This window comes from Microtus pennsylvanicus, chromosome 4, assembly GCF_037038515.1.
Source record: "Microtus pennsylvanicus isolate mMicPen1 chromosome 4, mMicPen1.hap1, whole genome shotgun sequence".
NCBI classification, from domain to species: domain Eukaryota; kingdom Metazoa; phylum Chordata; class Mammalia; order Rodentia; family Cricetidae; genus Microtus; species Microtus pennsylvanicus.
The window spans coordinates 49995551-50016948 of record NC_134582.1 but is presented as its reverse complement, the minus strand read 5'-3'; the positions used below and the strand labels follow the sequence as shown (position 1 = coordinate 50016948).

At 46.9% G+C, this 21398-nt stretch overlaps 1 protein-coding gene across 1 annotated transcript in view; it reads left to right on the top strand.

Annotated features, from left to right (window-relative positions):
* Positions 1-4953, top strand: part of Ercc3 (ERCC excision repair 3, TFIIH core complex helicase subunit) — a 31518-nt gene extending 26565 nt beyond the window's left edge. The window contains exons 13-15 of the mRNA XM_075969057.1: positions 133-251; positions 2159-2311; positions 4550-4953. Coding sequence (XP_075825172.1) covers positions 133-251; positions 2159-2311; positions 4550-4681 — 404 coding nt within the window. The 3' untranslated portion in view covers positions 4682-4953. The remainder of the gene's footprint in view (positions 1-132; positions 252-2158; positions 2312-4549) is intronic.
* The last annotated feature ends 16445 nt before the right edge of the window (positions 4954-21398 follow it).

Genomic DNA, 21398 nt, shown 5'->3' with positions numbered 1-21398 from the left:
TTTTGATGACATCCCCTGCAGTCAGGGCAATCACACACTGGGTAAAGAGCTTGCCCACTGCTGTGCTGGCTTCTAGCCGGGACCCCGTGTTTCAGCGGCTAATGTGGATTTCATCTCACCTTTTTCCTGTAGGGATGGTTGCGGAGGAATACAATGCCTTTTTCTACTCGCTGGTGTCCCAGGACACACAGGAAATGGCTTATTCTACCAAGCGACAGAGATTTTTAGTAGACCAAGGTTACAGCTTTAAGGTATGTGTTTGTTTACTTTTGGTTAGACTTTGACAAAGATGGGGGCACCAGCCTGGGACAACACTCATGCAGGCTTCTTGCTCTCTCGTCTCTGTAAATTGCTGGGGAAACACTGTACTGTTAGTTCTAAGGTACCAAAGCCCTACAGTCACTGAGAATCTGAACACCTGGGGTTCCTTTTTGAGATGTCTTCCTTAGCTGGAGAGGCCTGGTCCAAGGTTCTGTTGTGAGGGACGAATGGAATGTCTTTAGAAGCAGAGAAGAAAACCCTACTGCGGTCTACTAATAGGCTGCCGTCGGGATGCCACGCTCCAGGGTCTTCGTGTTAGGTTCTCTACATGAACGGAGCTGATGTGATAGATGTGTTTATCACCAGATTGGCTTGCTCTGTGTGGTCTGGTAGTTCATTGAAGCTGCATGTCTCAGCGGGCTTAGCCTAGCCTGGTTATTTAGTGCTGACTGCAGAAGTGGGACAGATGGACTGGACAGTGAGAGCGAGGGCGAGCAGGCCAAAGCAAGTTCCCCTTTCCATGCCCCTTGCTCTGAGCTGCCACTAGAAGGTCCACATCTTCTGGATTTAGTGTGGATCTTTCAGCTTCAAATAAGCCGAGTGCCCAGCAGCTTGCCTTTAGTTCATTCCGGATGTAGTCAAGTTGACAGGTGTCCCTGTGTCAGCTTGACACTCAGTCACATCTCCTTGCGCCACACTGAAGTTCCAAAGGAGTGACTCCACCTAACGTAATCAGCCACCCATGTGTGGCCACATACCACACACATTGTGTCTTATTTTTAATAGATGGCAGTCCCTTTAGTAATGCTGTTTTTCAGTGTTCATGACAAATGTCCTGATACAGATTTGCAGCTCTTAACCACTGCTGTTATCTCAGATGATAAATAAGCAAAGAAAGAAAATAGCAACATCTGTTACTGTGTGTGTCTGCTCTTAAAATAGGGCAGAAGCAGCCACTATTCAGATGTATTTTCACTGGTCTCTTCAAGCATGGGTGAGATTTCCATTATTAGCCTTCAATAGAACAGCTCTGCCACACTTCTTTAGCTGTGAAGTGAGTTCCTTGGTCAGAGTTAATGCAAGCAGGCCAGCTGTTAGGGTCCTACCTTGACTTCCCTCAGTAGTGGACTGTGGCCTGGAATGTAAGGCAGATAAACCCATCCTCCCTCCCCCACAGCTGCTTTAGGTCAGGGGGTTTATCTAAGCAACAGACATGAGACCAGAAGGACATTTTTGCTTCTGAGAGAAAATCTGGTCAATTATTTTTAAATTTTTGCTATGAGTGTTTTGCTTGCATGTGTGTCTGTGTACCATGTGTGTGCCTAGTGCCCGCAGGGGCAAGAAGAGGGTTTTGGGTTCCCTGGAATGGAGTTATAGATGGTTATGAGCCACCATGTGAGTGTTGGGGACTGAATCCAGGTCCTCTGGAAGAACAGTATGTGTTCTTGTCTCCTGAGCTATCTCTAGGCCTGGTCAGTGAATTCTTTACATCCTGTATGAATAAAGTACTCCTTGCTGGAAGCCCAGGTGCTAGGTAGTGAGTGGTTGGAGTGGGCTTGCATGTACCTTTCTGTTTTCCTGCCCTTCCTGGTTCAAAGGTTCCTCTTGTGCTATGCCCATTTGAGTATCCTAGACTCTGTCTTCACCAGTAGTCAAGCTCTGGTTCAAAGGTTCCTCTTGTGCTATGCCCATTTGAGTATCCTAGACTCTGTCTTCACCAGTAGTCAAGCTCTGGTTCAAAGGTTCCTCTTGTGCTATGCCCATTTGAGTATCCTAGACTCTGTCTTCACCAGTAGTCAAGCTCTGGTTGGACCAGTGGAGGTGGGAAGAGGAGACCAGGAGCAGGTGCAATGGGGATCTGGAGGTGAGCACACAGTGTCTGCCATTGCTCCTGTAGGTGATCACAAAGCTCGCTGGCATGGAGGAGGAAGAGTTGGCATTCTCCACCAAAGAGGAGCAGCAGCAGCTCCTGCAGAAGGTCCTGGCGGCCTCTGATCTGGACGCAGAGGAAGAGGTGGTGGCTGGAGAGTTTGGCTCTAGATCTGGCCAGGTGAGTGGAGAGAGAGAGGTCCTTCTGGAGGATATCCACTGTATGTGGGCACATGTGTATATACATAATATGCTCACACGTGCACACACACACAAGCCTGTGAGCATGTGAGCAAGTAGGACTGGGGGAAAGCTAAAAATTTTGAAGAAACAACCCTCTTATTTTTTAAGTGGGTCTCCTGTAAATGTATCACCAGATAGAGGGGCTTACTGCAGCAGTGACTGGGATCCCATCTGTCCATACGACAGCCTGGTAACTGGGGCCCGGGATGACAGTCCTGCAGGCTCTCAAGCTAGTGAGTGCTCTATCTGTTGCTCTGGGGCTTCCTGGCTCACCCTGCTTTCCTCCTCAGTGAGAGAGCTCAGCCTTCAAGATGAGTCTTGAACTCAAACTGTAGTTTCAGTGCATGGGAAACCCTAGAGTTCTCTAAAAAGACTTCACACACATTAGTAAGCACCCTCTGGGCCCAGGCGTGAGTGCAGTGTAATCAGTGGTTACATCATAAGGAGGAGTCTGGCCCTCTAAGGAGGGGAGTGCAACTGAATCAGCTGCTGCAGGAGTGCCCATTTCCAAAATCAGTGATAGTAAAGCCAACAGGGAAGCGTTAGCCAGAGCATGACGGGAAGGAAGCAGCAGCTACCGCTTGGGCAGGTGCTAGCAAGGCCCAGCCGAGACCTTTCTCATGCCAGGCAGTCTGCGTGTTAGTCCAGGGTTGCCAAGGTAACCTTCGGATGTTAGTCCAGGTGACCCTGAGGTGAGCCTGCGGAGGACGTGGGGTGAGTTCTCAGGTGCCCATACAAATTGGCTCTGGGCCAGACCCCTGGCCTGTGTGGTTGCTGTTCACACCCATCTTTGTTTTTATTGTGTGTTTTGTTTTTGAGATAGGTGTCACTGTGTAACTCTGTCTGGCCTGGAGCTCAGATCTTCTGCCTCTGCTTCTCACGTGCTGGGATTAAAGTTGTGTGCCTCCCTCCCTAGCTCCACACCCGGCTTTGGAGCAAAATTGGCCACCCCCATTTTACAGACACTCAAATTTGCCCATGGCTTTGGAGCTGAGCTATTGGTTCACAGCCTTGCATCAAGTCTTAGGAGATTTTAAGAGACTCCCACCCTAACTTTCTTTTTATTTATTTATTTTTATTTATTTCTTTATTTAATGTATGTGGGTGTTTTGCTTGCATGTGTGTCTATGTACCACATGTGGGCCTGGTACCCATGGAGGCCAGAAGAAGACATTTGGTTCCTTGGAATCAGAGGTACAGACAGTTGGGAGCTTCCAGTGGGTGCTGGAATTTAACCCCTAGTCTGGAAGAGCAGCTAGAGTTCTTAACTGCAGAACCACCTCTCCAGTCCCAGTGCACCCTAACTTTAAGATTCCGTGCAGGGACTGAGGATGTGCCTCCGTGACAAAATGTCCGTCTACAGTGCCAGGCCCTGGCTTTTGCCCTCAGAACCACAAAAGAAAGAAGAGCTGTCATTAGGGAGCCGCTGTAGTGCTCTGTTCGTCAGTGCCTGGGCAGTGTTCTAGTCCCATTTTCCTTAGGAGCTGCAGCTGGCTCAAGAGACGCTCTTGGGCCTCGTTTTCCTGTGCTGTAGGTTAAGACTGTAATTGTTGCAGGGTCAGGGGAGTTAGTATATATGCAGTGCCTAAGACACAGAAAGTGGAAGGCAGAAGGCTGTTTTAAAATTTATTATGTGTGCTGGGCAGTGGTGGCACACGCCTTTAATCCCAGCACTCGGGAGGCAGAGGCAGGCAGATCTCTGTGAGTTCGAGACCAGCCTGGTCTACAGAGCTAGTTCCAGGACAGGCTCCAAAACCACAGAGAAACCCTGTCTCGAAAAAAAAAAATTATTATGTGTATCTGTGTGCATACGGGTGTGTGTGTTTGTATGTGTGGAGGGCACACTTCTGGAAGGCAGACGACAGTCTTTGGAGTCTTTTCTCTCCTTGTGCCTCTTTGTAGGTTCTGGGGATCAAACTTGGGTTGCCCTGTTTGCACTGCAGATACTTTCACCCCACTCACCAGGCCACAGAGTGTTATTTTAAAAACAGTGTATTGAAATGACTGGGGCTTCAGCTTAGCTGTAGAGTGCTTACTTAGCATGCACAACACCACCACATGTGTGTAAGCACACGCGCACGCACACACACACACACACTATTGAATTTGATTATGAATGTTGTAAGAGGCCCTTCCTTTGGTGATTAACCTCGCCTGGTTCCCCTCCTCCCCACAGGCATCCCGACGCTTTGGCACCATGAGCTCTATGTCTGGGGCGGATGACACTGTGTATATGGAATACCACTCTTCCCGAAGCAAAGTTTCCACCAAGCACGTGCACCCACTTTTCAAACGCTTTCGGAAGTGACACCCACCCTGTTACTCAGTTGAAGACTGGCTGCCTGGATCAGGGTTGAAAAAAGACTTCTCAGTCTTTCTCTCCAAGTCTATGTACTCTCCTGCTGTTGATCTAATGCAACACCTATTGACTGACTGCTGAGAAACTATCAGTGTTAGGGCTTTGACGTGGCCCTCGTGGGTTGCCCAGGCTTTAAGAAAGAAAAAAAGACTGTTTTTGTTTGTTTCAAACTTTTTGAGAGTGAATCATTTCTGTATATAAAAGGTATACCATTTAAGGCACATTTGTCTTTATTCTGCTGAATAAATTTAAAAAATGGAATTGGTGGGCCCTGGAGCTGGAAGGAGAAGTGGATGCATGTTCCCGTCCTCACCCAGAAGCCATCTCCAACTGACAGCCACTTGCAAATGAAAATTTAGTGTTCTCCAAGGAGAACAGACTCCTCTTACAGGTAGGCCCCATGCCCAGCAGTAGATGGCCAACAGGAAATGAACTCAATGGCATCCGCGGAGTTCCCTGTCTCATAATTATGTCTCAGGGCTCTCCTTTCTGTAGTATAAAAACAAATGGAATTTAAGCTCTGTAGAAGTCAGGGCTCTCTAAAGGAACAGAACCGATGGGAATTGATTAAGCTAACTTACTTTGAAATATTAACAACCTGAGAGGTTTTAATATTCCACACTTGAGAGTCTGAGGACTCGGTGGTGGTCGCTCACTCAGTCCCTGAGGCTCAGTGCCTCAGCATCTCAGTCTGGAGCTAAAACTGTGTGTGGGAGGATCCTGGGTAGCTGCTGGTCCATAGGGATGGAAGCCTGCAAATGCTGGTTTGGATCTCAGCAAAGGAATCGGCAGCATCAGTAAGAAGGCTGGTGGCAGGAGGGAAGGTCAGCCAGCAAAGGGTGAGTAACCTTCCCTCTATGGGCAGCCACAAACTGTTAGATCCAGGCCACAGCAGATGGAGCCACGCTTGGGGGCGGCTCCTCCCACGTGGGTCGCTTCATTTGCAATTCTCTACAATTGGTGCATGTAATTCAAGGCAAGCCGACGCTACAGGCCAGTACTGCATGCTTAGTATTGATCATGAATTTGAGAGGATCTAAAACCACCTAGGAGGGCTGGAAAGATGGCTCAGCCGTTAAAGGCTGGGCTCACAACCAAAACTAAAATCACCGAGGACACATCTATGGGTCTGTCTAGGAAGAAGTTTCTAGATTGGGAGAATTGTGGGAAGACCCACCCCAAACACTTGGCTCCATCATATGGGCTGGGATCCTGGACTAAAATACAAAGGAAAAAGCGGGGCACCAGCATTGCTCAGCCTCTGATTCTTGACTGTGGCAGCCATGTGAACAGCTGCCGCCTGGTCCTGCCACCATGACTGACACCTGGTCCTGCCGCCATGACTGACACCTGGTCCTGCAGCCATGACTGACACCTGGTCCTGCCGCCATGACTGACACCTGGTCCTGCAGCCATGACTGACACCTGGTCCTGCAGCCATGACTGACACCTGGTCCTGCAGCCATGACTGACGTCTGGTCCTGCCGCCATGACTGACGTCTGGTCCTGCAGCCATGACTGACGCCTGGTCCTGCCGCCATGACTGACACCTGGTCCTGCCGCCATGACTGACACCTGGTCCTGCAGCCATGACTGACTCCTGGTCCTGCAGCCATGACTGACACCTGGTCCTGCAGCCATGACTGACTCCTGGTCCTGCAGCCATGACTGACTCCTGGTCCTGCAGCCATGACTGACGTCTGGTCCTGCCGCCATGACTGACACCTGGTCCTGCCGCCATGACTGACACCTGGTCCTGCAGCCATGACTGACACCTGGTCCTGCAGCCATGACTGACACCTGGTCCTGCCGCCATGACTGACACCTGGTCCTGCAGCCATGACTGACTGTACCCTTGAACCTGGGAGCCGAAGTAAACCCCTTCCTTAACTTGTTTAAAGGTATTTTGTCCCAGCAATGGGGAAAGTAGCCAACACAGTTCCTGAGACTGCAGTTACAACACCAGGGGCTGCTCCTGCTGCCAGTTTGCTGCCCCTGTTTACTGCTGCCAAATGCCAGGGCTGCGATTGCTATCTTGTTTTAAATTTTTAAGAACTTGTGTGTGTGTGTGCATGCACATGTATGCGTGCACGAGCCAGAAGTTGATGTCAGTTGTCTTTTCTCAGCCACCCCGCCTTTCCTTTTTGACACAGCTGTCTCACTGAACCTGGAGTTCACTAGGTTAGAAAGCTCCCGGGATTCAGCTGTTTCTGCTCGGCACCCAGCGCTGGGGTTATAAGCGTGCAGTACCATGCCCAGCTTTTTAATATAGGTTCTGAGGCTCAGGCAGGTCCTCCTGCTGCAGGGCAGGTGCTGTCTTCCAAGCCAGCTCCTCAGGCTGCTGTCTTCTGCTGCATTCGGGTTCTTTTCTAAGGAGTGCTGCCTGACTTGAGCTCTAAAAGTTTAAGGTTTTATAGTTTTTTTCTATTGCATTTCGTCTTCTGATCTATCGTGAGTTAATTGTTTTTCAGTGCCAGGTGTGGAACCCAAGGCATTGGACATGCTAGATAAGTGTTCTATCATTGAACCATATTCTCAGGTCTTGAGTTACTTACTGCATAGTGGATGGGGTAAAGTCCTACTCCATTCTTATGTGTGTATATCTAGTTGTCCCACTTACGTAGGGTATTCTTGCATTCAAATTGTCTTGGTTCCTTTTTCAAAAAGGAGTTGACTGTGGGTCTCCAGATTTATTTCTGAACTCTTGATCCTCTCCCACTGATGGAGATGTCTGTTTTTGTGCTAGTACCATACATCTTGGTTACTGAAGTGTGCTGGTTAGTTTTGTATCAGTGGGAAGTAAATCAAAGTCATCTGGGAAGAGGAAACTCAGTTGAAGAATTGCCTCCTTCAGATCGACCTGCGGGCACTTCCACAAGGGATTGCCTTGATTAACGACTGATGTGGGAAGGCCAAGCCCGCTGTGAGTGGTGCCGCTCTGGGCAGACAGCCCTGGATTATATAAGAAAGAAAATGGCGCAAGTGATAGCCAGCTGGTGAGCAATGTGTCTGCGCGGTCTCTGCTGCTGTGTCTGCTTCCAGCTCTGCTCTGAGTTCCTGCCTCGGCTGTCCTGGATGATGGACCGTAACCTGTGAGCCAAATAAACCCTTTCCTCCCCAGGTTACTTTTGGTCAGAGTGCTTATTAAAGCAACAGAAAAGCAACCTAGGACACATATCCAGGAGGAAGGTGTGGACACGAGGAAGCCCGGCCTTCAGCTTTTCAGTTCTGTTTTGCTTGTTCTGAGTCTCATTTAAATACAATTTAGAATCAGATTGTCGGTTTCCACAAAAGACACTATTCTGATATGAGTTGCATTAAATCCATATATAACTCTGCGGAGTATTGCTGTCCTGATGATTAAGTTCTTGTGACTGTGGGTGTCTGTTTAATGGGTCTCGCAAAACCTTTTCCAACAGTGTTTTATAGTTTTCACGCCCGAGTCTTAGTTCTTTCAGTAAGTTTATTTTGTATTTGATTTCTCCCCCACTGCCTTTCTCTCTGTGTGTATGCATACAGAAAGGCACATGTGCGCAGAGGGGCAGAAAGTGTATTATAAAAACACTGGGTGTTTTTATTGCTCTCCGCTTTATTTTCTTGATATTTAAAAATTTTACCTTGACAATGTCATACATGTATATAATGTATTTTGATCATATCAGCCCTCAGCTCTCTCCAGACCTCTACAACAAATCTCCCTCCCATTTTAATGCCTCCTCTTTTATAACCCATTGGGTTCCGTTAGTGCTGCTTGTATGCAAATAGATGTGGGCGAAAGCATGGGCAACCCACCAGTGGTCCAACTACAGAAGATGACTCCCTGGCAGCATCCTCCTCGGCCGCTCCCACATCCATGATCTTGTGTGAGGCACTCTGGCTGCTGTGGTGCAGTCACCCTGGCTGTCACTCCTTCCCATCCTTCAGCGCTTCTGCAGTGCTCCCTGAGCCTCGCGGGGTGTGTACATGTGATATAGCTGTCCCATTCAGGAGTAAGCACTTAAAGTCACTGTCTTAGTTACTGTCCTATTGCTGTGAAGAGACAGCACGGCCCAGGCAACTTGTATGAAATAAAGCATTTAATTAGGGGCTTACAGTTTCAGAATCCATCACCATCCTGATGGGGAACTTGACATTCAGGTAGGTGCTGGAGCCATCATGATTTGCAAGCAGAGAAAGGAAGAGAAGCAGGGCCTGACATGGGCTTTTCCAGTCTCAAAGCCTACTCCCCAGTGACACACTTCCTCCAGCAAGGCCACGCTCTATGAGCTTTTGGGGGCCGTTCGTCTTCAGAGCACCACAGTCACCCATTCTCAGCGCTTTGGCCCGTCCTCAGTCCTTCCATTTACTACTGCCCATGGCCAACAGCCCTCGCCACCACCGAAAGCGGCACTAAACTATAATATAATCATATTTATAAGGCACTTTGGCAATTTATCCGGTTAGCCAAACTATAGTAATGGGTCACCCCATAGGGTCACAGACTTTTGACCAAGCTTGCCGGGCATGGATTGCTTCCTGTGGAGCGGGCCTCAGATGCAGCCAGAAAGGGGCTGGTTTCCTGTTGGAGCCCATGAGGCCCATGCCACTGCTCTACTAGTGGGTGGTGCATCTTGCCTGGCAGGTCAGTGTCGGAGCATGGGGGGGGCATCAATAGATAAGACCACTGATGGCTTTTCCTCCAGTGGTCTGCATAGCAACTCGCACTGTGAAAGCAATCCAGCATTCACCTTGGTTTCTGAGACAGTCTTACTGAACATGGAGCTCACAGAGTTAGCTAGGCTGACCAGGCAGTAAGACCTTGGTATCCTCCTGTCTTTTACCCCTCAAGTGTTGGAATTACAGAAGTATGCTGCTGGTGTGGGAAGTCCTTCTGTATATGTGTTGCTTTTATTGGTTAATGAATAAAGCTGTTTCCTTAGTAGAATAGAGCTAGGCGGGGAAAACTAAACTGAATGCTGGGAGAAAGACAGCAGAGTCAATGAGAAGCCATGTAGCTGCTGTAGGACACACCAGATGGAACTTTACCAGTAGGCCACAACCACCTGGCAATACACAGATTAATAGAAATGGGTGAATATAAGAGCTAACTGATAAGAAGCGTGAGCTAATAGACCAAGCAATGTTGTAATAATACAGTTTCTGTGTGGTTATTTCAGTTCTGAGCTGCCAGGAATGAACGAGCAGCCTCCACCAACAGTATGGTGCCCACTGTCTGAGGCATGGATCCACATAAGAACTAAAAAAAGTTTAAGAAAAAAAAGGGGAGGGCTTCTAGACCCAAGGAAATGGGAGTCGATTGGAGCTTGTTAGTAGTCACATATTTTTAGATAGGCATTGTTTGCTGGCGGCAAGCAGAGACTCTGCTCCTTTAAGATGTTCCCCCACTCAGCTTTAGTAGCTAGAACTCCACAGTTTCTGTAAGGGAAGGATTCCTGGTTTATGCTAGTTACATGAACAGTTCTGGCTCTTTTGGGGGGTTGATGCCTGTCACCCACTTCGGGTCCGGATGCTTATGTGCCCACTCGGGGTCAGGACAAAAGTAGCCTAGGCCCACGACTCAGCACTCCCTGCCTGAGCAGGCAGCGGGATTGGGTCTGCTAGGTGTGCACAGGCAGGAGAGTATGGCAGATTCCCACCACCATACACAGAGATGTTTCCAGGCCTCGCAGTGCGCTGCATGGCAGATTTAGCTTTTGTTCAGATAATAAGTTTTTTTGTCTTTATAAATACATACACATATTCTCATTATTTAGTATAACTTAGATAAAACAAAAATAATCTAGCTTAAACTTTAATTCCATTTACTCCATCTGGAGATATACAAAATAAAAGGGTTAACTCTTCTTAGCCAAAGAATACAAGAGACACGTGTCTTTATAACTGCATATCTGTGACTATTCTCTGACCAGGAAAACATTTTTTTTAATTTTTATTTAATGCTAAGCTGGCGTGGCTAGGACCAACTCAGCCCTGCCTATTGGCTCCACCCAGTCCAACATGGCAGAGGCATGTTCACTGCCTCTGAGACTGCTGGGTGGGAGCTATCCTCACCACCTCAACTCTGGAAGCACCATGCAGCAAATAAACCCTTTTTATCTGAACAGGTCTCTCTCTCTCTCTCTCTCTCTCTCTCTCTCTCTCTCTCTCTCTCTCTCTCTCTCTCCCTCCCACTTATAGGGCCCAGAGAGATGGCTCAGTGGGTAAAGTGTTTGCCATATAAGGATCTCACTTCCCCAAGACTCTGTTTTTTATTTTTATCTGATTGAATATTGAAGTTATTTTTATTTGATATGAATTTGGTGGCTCCAGTTGGCTTTATTTACCCAGATTTCTATTCCATTATTTTACTTTTTTCATTTCATGGGATAATTTGCTTAATTATCTCTTACCCCTCCCACTTTCTCTAATTCCTTGCAAATTGTTTGTTTAGAGATACTGAGTTGCTGTATGGCATTTCTCATTATGCCTCTGATGTCAACCCTATGCGTTAGTGAGGGTTCTCTAGAAGAACAGAATTGGCAGGATGAATGTGCACAAGGGACTTCATTAGACTGTCTTCCGTGAGGATTCGGCAATAGCCACCTGTAGCTACAAACACTGAGTGTCAGGAAGCTGCTCCATCTATGAGGTGGGGCCCTCAGCTGTCCCAGTCTGGCATTGAGGGCCTGGAGGGTCCCTGGAGAGCCTCTAGCCTTCAGTCCACATTGGAAGGGTGGTGAAAGAAGGTGGGGACAGAAATGTAGCAACAGACGAGATGAACTTGCCAGAGCAAAGGCAAGTAGGCAGAGGCCTTCTTCAGCCTCCTTGCATTTGGACAGCCACTGGAGGGCGCCACCCACATTTAGCTGCTTCTTTCCACTTCAGATAATCTGATCAAGAAAAATCACTGTTGGGAGTGCCCAGTGACTGGTGGATTCAGGGTAGGAACTGAAGCAGAGGCCACGGAAGAGTGCTGCTTACTCAGTGAGGGCTATTGAGTACCAACCTCAATTCCCTCCCAGGGTTCAGACAGAGCAAGCATGGGCACTAGAAAAATATGAGGGTGAAATGAATTCTCCACCATGTACTTTCCCACATCAGTTTCTTTATTGTTCTGCCTCTTATCCTAATTCTCCTGTCCTACTTCTGGTTCTTCCTTGCTGCTTCCTCTTCCTCTTCCTCTTCCTCTTCCTCTTCCTCTTCCTCTTCCTCTTCCTCTTCCTCTTCCTCTTCTTCTTCTTCTTCTTCTTCTTCTTCTTCTTCTTCTTCTTCTTCTTCTTCTTCTTCTTCCCTAAACACTCTTTTTGAAGCAATAAAGAAATTACGGAGTTGTTTCTCATTGGTCAAGAGCACATTCCTAGGGAAAGCAGTTAGGGAGCTGAGTCATTGCCATGGCAACATAAGATGCCAAGGCTATAGGAACAAAAGCATGACCAGACAGGGTGGGTAACAGGGCCCAATGACAACTTTGAGACACAGATCCATTGTTACCAGACTGGCAAGTGAAGAACTGTCATGACCTTCCTAGGGTGTTCTGCACAGCAGCCTGGCCAGACATCTGTGACTCTGGCCTTGTGCAAGTTCAAGGTTTTAAACTTATAATCTCTTTACAAAAAGCCTTTAGTCTAGTTTGAACTTGCTTTGAGGTGAAAGGGAGCTAATTGTGTGCAGTTAGTCTGAGCAAAATGACAAAACGGATTTATGTATCCACAGTCCGTGTGGGACAAATAAATCCAGTTATGAAACATGTTCCAGTATATAGTCTATATATCAAAATTATACAGCCAAATGAAAAGTCATCTTCCTGACCACCCACAGAAATATGTGTGCCCAGTAGATGGAATATTTCCATTAGATAAAAACATGAGCAGGGGGAATACAGCCAAAGCTATTCTTAGGGAAGAAATAAAGTTCTTAGGGGAGAAATGAAATGACTCATGAGAAAAATTACAGACAGGAGCAACTGGTTTCCACAGCCCGTGACCCCGCGGCCTTTCCAGGTGGGGCTCCCTGTCAGAGAATCACTCATCTGGAAGGTCGGCCTGTTGGACACTAGTTGTCACCTGCTGTATCTCTCATGACCCCTGACACTTATCATCTTGTTCTCGTGGTTACCCCACCCCCCAGGGCCACCAGCCCAGGAGTGGCATTATCCACAATCGACTGGACCGACCCCTCTCCATCAATCATTAATCAAGAAAATGTCCCCAACCCAGACTTGTCTGCAGGCCAATCTGATGGAATTTTCTCGGTTAAGGTTCTCTTTCCCCAGGAGATGGTCTGTGTCAATCTAGCAAGAAACAAACAAAAAAACAAAACAAAAACCTAGCCTACCTCTATCAGTAGCTTTTCAGTTTCCTCTTTGGCAGGTGGGGTCACAGCCCTTAGAACAGGTACACCCTGCAGATTCCATGACAAAGGAGAAGTAAGGTTACAGACGAAATCATGGCTGCCGGTCAGTTATGATATGATTCACTGCTTCGCAAAGGTCTGTGCAGGTGGGGGAGAAAAGTATCTCAGAGATGCACGGTTGCTGCTTCTTAAGATGGAAGAAGGGATATGAGGGACTTCTAGAAGCAGAAAGAAGCTGTGGGAACAGATTCCTCCTTGGGAAGACAGCCAGTGACAGCGCATCGCAGTTTCAGGCCTTGGAGCAAGTGAAGTCATGCCGTCTTCAGATGCTGAGTTGGAGGTTATTGCTATGTGTGTAAGGGAGAACTAACAGAGCTGGTTGGGAAGCCAGCTCAGCCACTAAAGCCTGTGTGGACCAGGCTTGTATTTGATCCCCAGAACCCACATTTAGAAGAATCAGGTGTGGGAGCACGTGTTTATAATCCCAGTGCTGGGGAGCGGAAGCAGGCAAATCTCTGGGACGAACTGGATAGCCACACAGCCCATTGGGAAGATGCAGCAGTGAGAAGCCCTGTCTCAAGAAAACAAAATGGACAATGTCCCCAGGCATAAATCTACACTCCACAAGTGCCCTGCAAACACACACACACCAAAACTAATACACCGCCCAAACGTTTGACCCTCAGCTCTTCCTTTTCTGTGAACTCATTCAAGCATTTGAAACGACACTAAACCTTTATTCATCTTTTCCTGGTGTTTTAAAACAGAAAGAAAGCCCGGCGGTGGTGGCACACGCCTTTAATCCCAGCACTTGGGAGGCAGAGGCAGGCGGATCTCTGTGAGTTCGAGGCCAACCTGGTCTACAAAGTGAGTTCCAGGATAGGAACCAAAAGCTACAGAGAAACCCTGTCTCGAAAAAACCAAAAAAAAGAAGAAAGAAAGAAAAAGAGAAAGATTTGCATGCCTCTGTCCACCAGAGCCTTCTTTTAGAAAGAATCATGGTGCCTTGGCTCTCCATCGCGCTCCTTCCCACTCGCCAGTGTGTGCTGAGGGAGCATGTAGGCTGAAGAGAACACTTCCTCCCACCTTTTGAGGGCAGACACAAATTTGAGAAGGAGCTTGGGGTGAGGATGATGGTGGGCTCCAGGATCAGTGTGTCACAGTGTCACAGAGGAGGAACTGTCTTAGTCACCCCAATGTTTTGCTTTATGCAGGCTCTGCCTGGTGATTTAGCTCCTGCACAATTAAAACCTCTCAGAAGACCCCCCCTCCCCCCCCCACGGTTTATCTCAGACTCTGCCTTGGGGCCAGCAGGGCTTTGTAGTTTGGGGGTATAATGCTGCAGAGAGATAAGGCTGGTCATCACTACCCCGCAGTGTCCCACTGTGGGTCCTCCCAGGGACCATTTTGATGTCAGTCATGTGCTAGGTGGTTATGTTAATGTCACCACACACAGATATTTCAATTGCATGCATAGTAAAAGCCTAGCATTACTGCGTCGCTCACACAAGCCTCCCTGGCTCCGTCATGCTGAGTCACAGACATCATACGTGGGATTGGGGTGGATAAGACAGTGGGCTAACGTTAGAATGGCGCCCCACCCCCTCTCTTCAGGGGACCCTAGGATGTTTAAAATTAATTTCTGTGTCAGAAAATATGGCCAGAACAAAGCTATGTTCAGGGTGTGTATTTGTGTGTGTGCATGTGTGTGGTATATTCATGTGAATATGTAGATACACGGGCCCATGTCGGTACATATGAGACTGTAGCAGGATGATGGCTGCCTTCTTCTATTGCTGTCTGCCTTGCTGTTTTGCGGGTCTCTCACTAAATTGGTAGCTTCATTAATAGTGGGTTGGCTGGCAAGCTCTCAAGATTTGCCTGTCTCTGCTTCCCCCAGACTCTGGAGTGCCTGGCGTTTGATGTGGGCGCTGGGGGTTGGACCTCAGGTTCCTGTGTGCAGAGGAAATGCTTTCCCCCAAGCTATCTCCCAGCCCCCAAATAAGGATGGCAAAGAAGAAAACAGCAACATACGACGTTTCAGTGGAGAGAAAGAACATCTTCCTCCAGGCACTGGGTGTAATTTTCATAAGTGGGCGACTTCAGAGAGGTTGGGGTCCCTTGAGCAAACACCGCTTTCACGAGTCTGCCTAGGGAGCCATAGCAGGAGTGTTCGCGGTTCAGCAAACAGGTGCAGTGTTTGCTGGTACCCGTGACCCAGGCGAACCGAACGTACCACGTTAAAGACACAGTTGTCTAACCAGACCCCTTTCATTAAGACTCACACAGGCTTGGGAATCCTGCAGGTTGATCTCACATCAGATCCATACAATCCTCTCACATTCCAGTATTTTCTAGAATGATGCAGAGCTTATTTGAGTACAATACTCCAGAACCCAGCCCTATGTAAAGACACGCAACAGAACCCGAAAAGAGAGGCAGTAGGGATAGATTGTTGGTCTTTGCTCGAACCCACGACACACATATCAAAAAAAATATTTATCCGTTGAACACCTACTGCATACTGTCCGTCTGTAAAACTTGATTTTCTGTGTCCCAGGCTGTGGGACAGGTCAGGCAGGGAGGGAGGAAGGTGTGGGTGTGTACTGGCTCATTACTCCCTTCCTACCGCTAGATGGGGCTGCTTCTCAGCGGCCCTATGTGTCCAAGGAGCAGGCTCCCGCTGTGTTAGGAGAGTTAGCTCCTGCCGCCAGGAAGCTACTGAGAGGGGTCTAGCATCTGTTGCCACACAAAGGAGACCAGTTCAAGCAGTCTTGGAGACACCCGAGTCTCATGGGTATGTGGTGCAGGCCAGAGGACAACCTAAGGTGTTGTCCTCTAGTTTATTCTTTTTTTTCTTACATTTTACTTAATTAATTTTTTCATACGGTATATTTTGATATTTTCCCCTCTCCAAAAGTCCCAAACCAACCAACCAACCAACCAACCAACCAACCAACCAACCAACCAACTAACCAACCAGCCAACCAACCAACAAAAGAAAATCAAAACAAACAGCAAACCAGTAAGACCAAAAAAAAAAAAAAAAAGCCACACCCCTCCCAAAGCCTATAAAACAAAAACAAAAATATATGAAATTCTTTTTGTTCTGGCCAGCTACTGCCAAGCATGGGACTGCCCTAAAGTGTGGTTGTTATGCCTAGTGACGCTCCACTGGAAGCTTATCTCCTGCCCAGCAGGCATCAGCTGCAGAGCATCTTGGTAAGGGGTGGAACTTTGAGTACACTTCTCAGTGCCGGAATTTTGTCTGGCTTAAACTGTGCATGTCTTGAGATGTTTATTCTTTTTTATCCTCTCTCCTCTTTCTTTTGGCAGCCCTGACTGGCCTGAACATACCATGTAGACTGTGCTGGCCCCAAACCCATAGACATCTATCTGCCTGCTTCTGTTTCCTGAGTGCTGGGATTAAAGGCATGGGTCACCATACCCAGCATGGTCTACTTTAGTTTTTTGGGGGGATAGGTCTCTCATTAACCTGGAACTTGCTTATTAAACTAGGCTAGCTAATCAGTGCCTCAAGGACTTGCTTATATCTACCTGCCCAGATCTGGAATTACAAGCATGTACCATCATTGCCAATTTATTTATTTCTAACCGCGGTTTTAAGTATTTATCCTCATAACCACAGATAAGTGTAGCTCTCACCCATCATCAAGGAACCTTCCCTTGACAGCAGAGAACACTGCAGGAATCCACCGCTGGTAAAAATGCAGAGAACAACTGGCTGTGTGGAACCTAACATCCACAGCACAACCCCTACACCTAAGGCTCGGGGAGCATCAGAGGAACGGGGCAGGGGACCGGGCCGTCCGTATGCTTTGAGCTAGTGTCCTCTATATATGACAGGGAGCTCTATCCATCAAATCTTAGCAGTGTGGTCACCTAAAAAAGACCCGCACAATGGCAACACCAGTTGACATGTCAGTGTGAAAAGGGGAACTCTCATGGGGCCCCAGAGCTAGATGAAGAGCTACAAGTAATGGTGGCTCCTGACAGAGAATCAGTCTTGACCAGGGAGGAGCCCCTGAGAAGTGATGTAGTCCCAAGTAGTCAGTCCTAAATATCTACACACACGAGCAGCACGAAATGGACTTAGCAGCTCACATATATAACAATAATAAAGAAGAGGTTATGGATTTAAGAGATGGGAGAACAGATGGGGTTGGGAATGGAGAGGTGGAGATGATGAAAATACAATTCTCATGAATGAATTCTCAAAAAAAACAAAAGAAAAATATAAAAACTGAAGTATGTATGTGTGTATGTATGATGTGTGTTTGAGTGTGGGCGACTTTTGGAAGTTGGTTTGCTTTTTCTACTGTGGGTTCTGGGGAACCTAACTCGGATTGTTGGGTTTGTGCAGCAAGGCTTTTACCTGCCAGCCCAGCGCACAGTTCTGTAAACTATGGTTCTGGGGGAGGAGGCTGAGGTTCTCAAGCTTGTACAGAGAGTATTTTACCAGCTGAGTCACCGCCCCAGCCCTCATGGTGACATTTTGAGTGCTCAGAAATTAGAGCCCAGTGAGTGGCCCAGGAGGACACTGGAGCCCAGTTTGCCCCATGTAGGACTGTGGAGGTTGGTTTTTTTTTTTTTTTTTTTTGCTATAAACTTAATTTTGAAAAAAGTTGAAGCCTACTGAAAAGTGACAGAATCTACACTCTGTGTCGAGTGCAGGTCTGAAGCTCACTGCCACTAGCATCTAGCTGCATCTATGTAGGCCTTTCTTCATGTGCTGTGAACCCACGAGGTTGTGAATGAATATTCATGAACACTCAAGTGTGCGGGTGTGGGTCAGAGTACATATGTGTATGCTAGTGTACGTAGTGTACTGGAGAGTCTACATATATGCCAGCTTGTGTGTGTGTGTGTGTGTGTGTGTGTGTGAGAGAGAGAGAGAGAGAGAGAGAGAGAGAGAGAGAGAGAGAGAGAGAGAGATAGAATATTAAGAATCACTTTTGGCTGGGTGGTGCACGCCTTTAAGCCAGCATTTGGGAGGCAGAGGTGGGTGGATCTCTTTGAGCTCAAGGCCAGCCTGGTCTACAAAGGGAGTTGCAGGCCAGGCCAGCCAGCATTACACAGAGAAACCTTGTCTCCAACAAACAACAACAAAAATCCCCTCTCTCCCGAAAAACCCCTTGAAGGGTTGAAGAAGTAGCTCCGTCGGTGGGTTTGATCCCTTTCACCCACCAAAAAAAAAAAAAGGTAGTGCACACTTTTTGCACACTTTTAATTCTAATGTGAGGCAGGAGAGATGGGGGATCTCTGGGGCTTGCTGGCCAGCCAACCTAACTTACTTGGTGTAAAGGCCAAGAAACTGGCTCTCAACCCCTACCCAGAGTTCCAAAAGAGAAATGCTTCTCTGGAGTGGGGATTGAAAGATTTCTATAATAACTCACACAGTACCCAAGGGTCATTTTATTTCCTTTTTAATTCTAATTCTCTTGTCCTAATGGTCTATAAATTCTTAGCTCTAATTTTCTGTCTCAAGTCTAACATCCCTATTTCTTTTATGTTCTATATTCTTCCAATCTTTTTTCTTCTTCTGTTACAAATTCCCAAGCATATATATATATATATATCCATTCATTAGCAGCTTGTTAGTAATAAAAAAAAACCACAAGGAAAATTCTCAGGGACACAGCCATGTTATGAAGATGCATAGCAAAACTTACCAGCAAGTTTGTAGCCAAGGTCAGCTGCAGCTGTGAGGAGTCCTGGCCATCTCCAGGTTACAAAGGGAGAAGACTAAATAATTGAGAGATCTAAGGAAAAGGCAAAGACTACGTGCACTATTTTACATTTCTCAAGTGTGATTAATAATATCAGGACACGGCTAGTCAGCTAACAGCCTTTTTTATCACCTGAATCTCAGGACCTAAGTAAAAACAGTTAGTCGACTGAACCTGAAATCCTGTGTGAAAAACTGCTACAACGTGTTAATTGATATTACTAATCAGGTCAGAGAGGTGTTGATGAAGGCAGCTTAGGAAAACATAGGCGCTATTGATCTCTTGAAGAACTATGGTGTAACAGTAGCGCTCTAATTCATCGTAAACCCTCTGATGGCTTACATCCTACAAGGCCAGACACCTGCAATTTCATAAGTAAAATCTGTGGAAGTTCTGTATGGGATCTGTATAGAGATAGTTTAATTTATGTTTTAATAAACAAAGCCTGCCTAAAGATCAGAAGGACAAAACTGAGCTACTAGAGGTCAGTCAGTGGTGGCACACGTCTTTAGTCCCTGACCTCTGAGAGTTCAAGGCCACCCTGGGACACACCCTGGGTTTAGACCTGAGCTGGCCTTATGCATGCTGCCCCAGTCTCTGAGAGTATATATATATATATATATATCCTGCTGTGTTCAGAAGGCCTTGCTTCTTTGGCTGTCTTCATTTCGTCTTGTATTTACAATCTTTCTGCTTCCTCTTCCATGGGGTTCTCTGATCCCTAAGGGGAAGGAACTGATGGAGAAGTCCTGTTTAGTCCTGAGTGTTCCAAGATCTCTCTCTCTGCATCTTGTACAGTTGTGGGTCTCTGTATTTTCCGCACACACTGTCGGAGAAGCTTCTGTCATGAGGGCTGAGGACGACACTGATCTATGAGTATAGCAGAACATCATCGGGAGCCAGTTTATTGCTGCTTTCCTTAGCAGAATAGTAGTGTTTGGTTCTGCCCTAGGTCCTTGGCCTATCTAGTCTTTGGTTCTTAGCCATCCGTGCATCAGGTATGGGGTTCCGGCTCATAGATTAGGCCTTAAATCTAATCAACTATTGGTTGGTTAGTCCCACAGACTTTGTGCCACTGTTACCTTGGTGCATTCTGCGTGCAGGGCACCATTGGAGATCAAAGTTTGCGGCTGGTTGGTGTTTGCTTTTCTCTTTTGGTAGCGCACAGAGTCCCTTCCTGTACTGCAACACTAGTCAGTTCTGGCGAAGGCTCTAGGTAGGCACCGGCTTGATGTCTATGTGTTCACTGAGTTGTGTGGGTGTTGTCTTCAGGAGCAGGGCTTGACCATCAGTTTGGCGAGGGCAACCAATAGCCTTTGAAGTAGCCTGGGTTGTTTGAGGGTTCCTACGGGTCCCCTTTGGCCAACAACAACGGATTAGATGTAAACTAATTTCGGGAACTGGAGGTTCCATTTGGTGATGAGCGATCGCCAGCTGGGGTTCTGTGTCCCCTGATATTTGGTAATTTCATTTAGGCCATCTTCATATATGAATTTATTTTAGGAAGCTTCTGCTTCATTAGGTTTACATATGGCCCCTCAGCCTCTCAACTATCCGTCAATGGCCCTTAGCTGTCCCTCCCTATATTCCCTTCCTCCCCCTGCTATTTTCTCCTCCTTCCCATTTAATCCTGCCATTCTAGTCCCTCACCCCTATCCTATTCCTAGGGTGATCCATTCCTCTTCCCTGGTCCCTTATTCTATAGCCAACCTCTGTGATTATATGGATGTAGCCTGCTTTTTATTTGTTTTGTTTTTGTTTTCTTGTATTTTTTTCGAGACAGGGTTTCTCTGTAGCTTTGGAGCCTGTCCTGGCACTAGCTCTTGTAGACCAGGCTGGCCTCATACTAACAGAGATCTGCCTGCCTCTGCCTCCCAAGTGCTGGGATTAAAGGTGTGCGCCACCACTGCCCGGCGGATGTAGCCTGCTTATTGAACAGCTAACATCCACATCGAAGCAAATACATGCTATGACTGTCTTTTTGTATCTGGGTTGCCTCACTCAGGATGATTTTTTTCTAGTTTCATCGACTTCCCTGTGAATTTCATTTTTAACAGCTGAGTTACATACCATCATGTAAATGTACCACATTTCATTATCCATTAATCTGTTGACAGACATCTAGGCTGTTCCCATTTCCGGTTATTATGAATAGAGCAGTAATGAACATAGTTGAGCATGTGTCTCCGTAGTTTGATAACGCATCCTTTGGGTGTATGCTCAAGAGTGGTATAGCTAGATCCCGAATTAGACCTATTTCCAGTTTCCTGAGAAACAGCCACAGGGGCTGTACAAGTTTGCACTCTCACCAGCAATGGATGAGTGTTCCCTTTACTCTACAAATAAGCTGTCATTTGTCATTGATCTTGGCCATTCTGACTGGTGTAAGATGAAATCTCAAAGTAGTTTTGATTTGTATTCACTGATCACTGAGGATGTTGAGCTTTTAAGTTCTTCTAGACCATCTATATCTCCTTTCTTGGGAATTCCTTTTTAGATCTCTGCTCCATTTTAAATTGGATTGCTTATTTTTTTTGATGTTCAGTTTTTTGAGTTTGTTATATATTTTAGATGTTAGCCCTCTA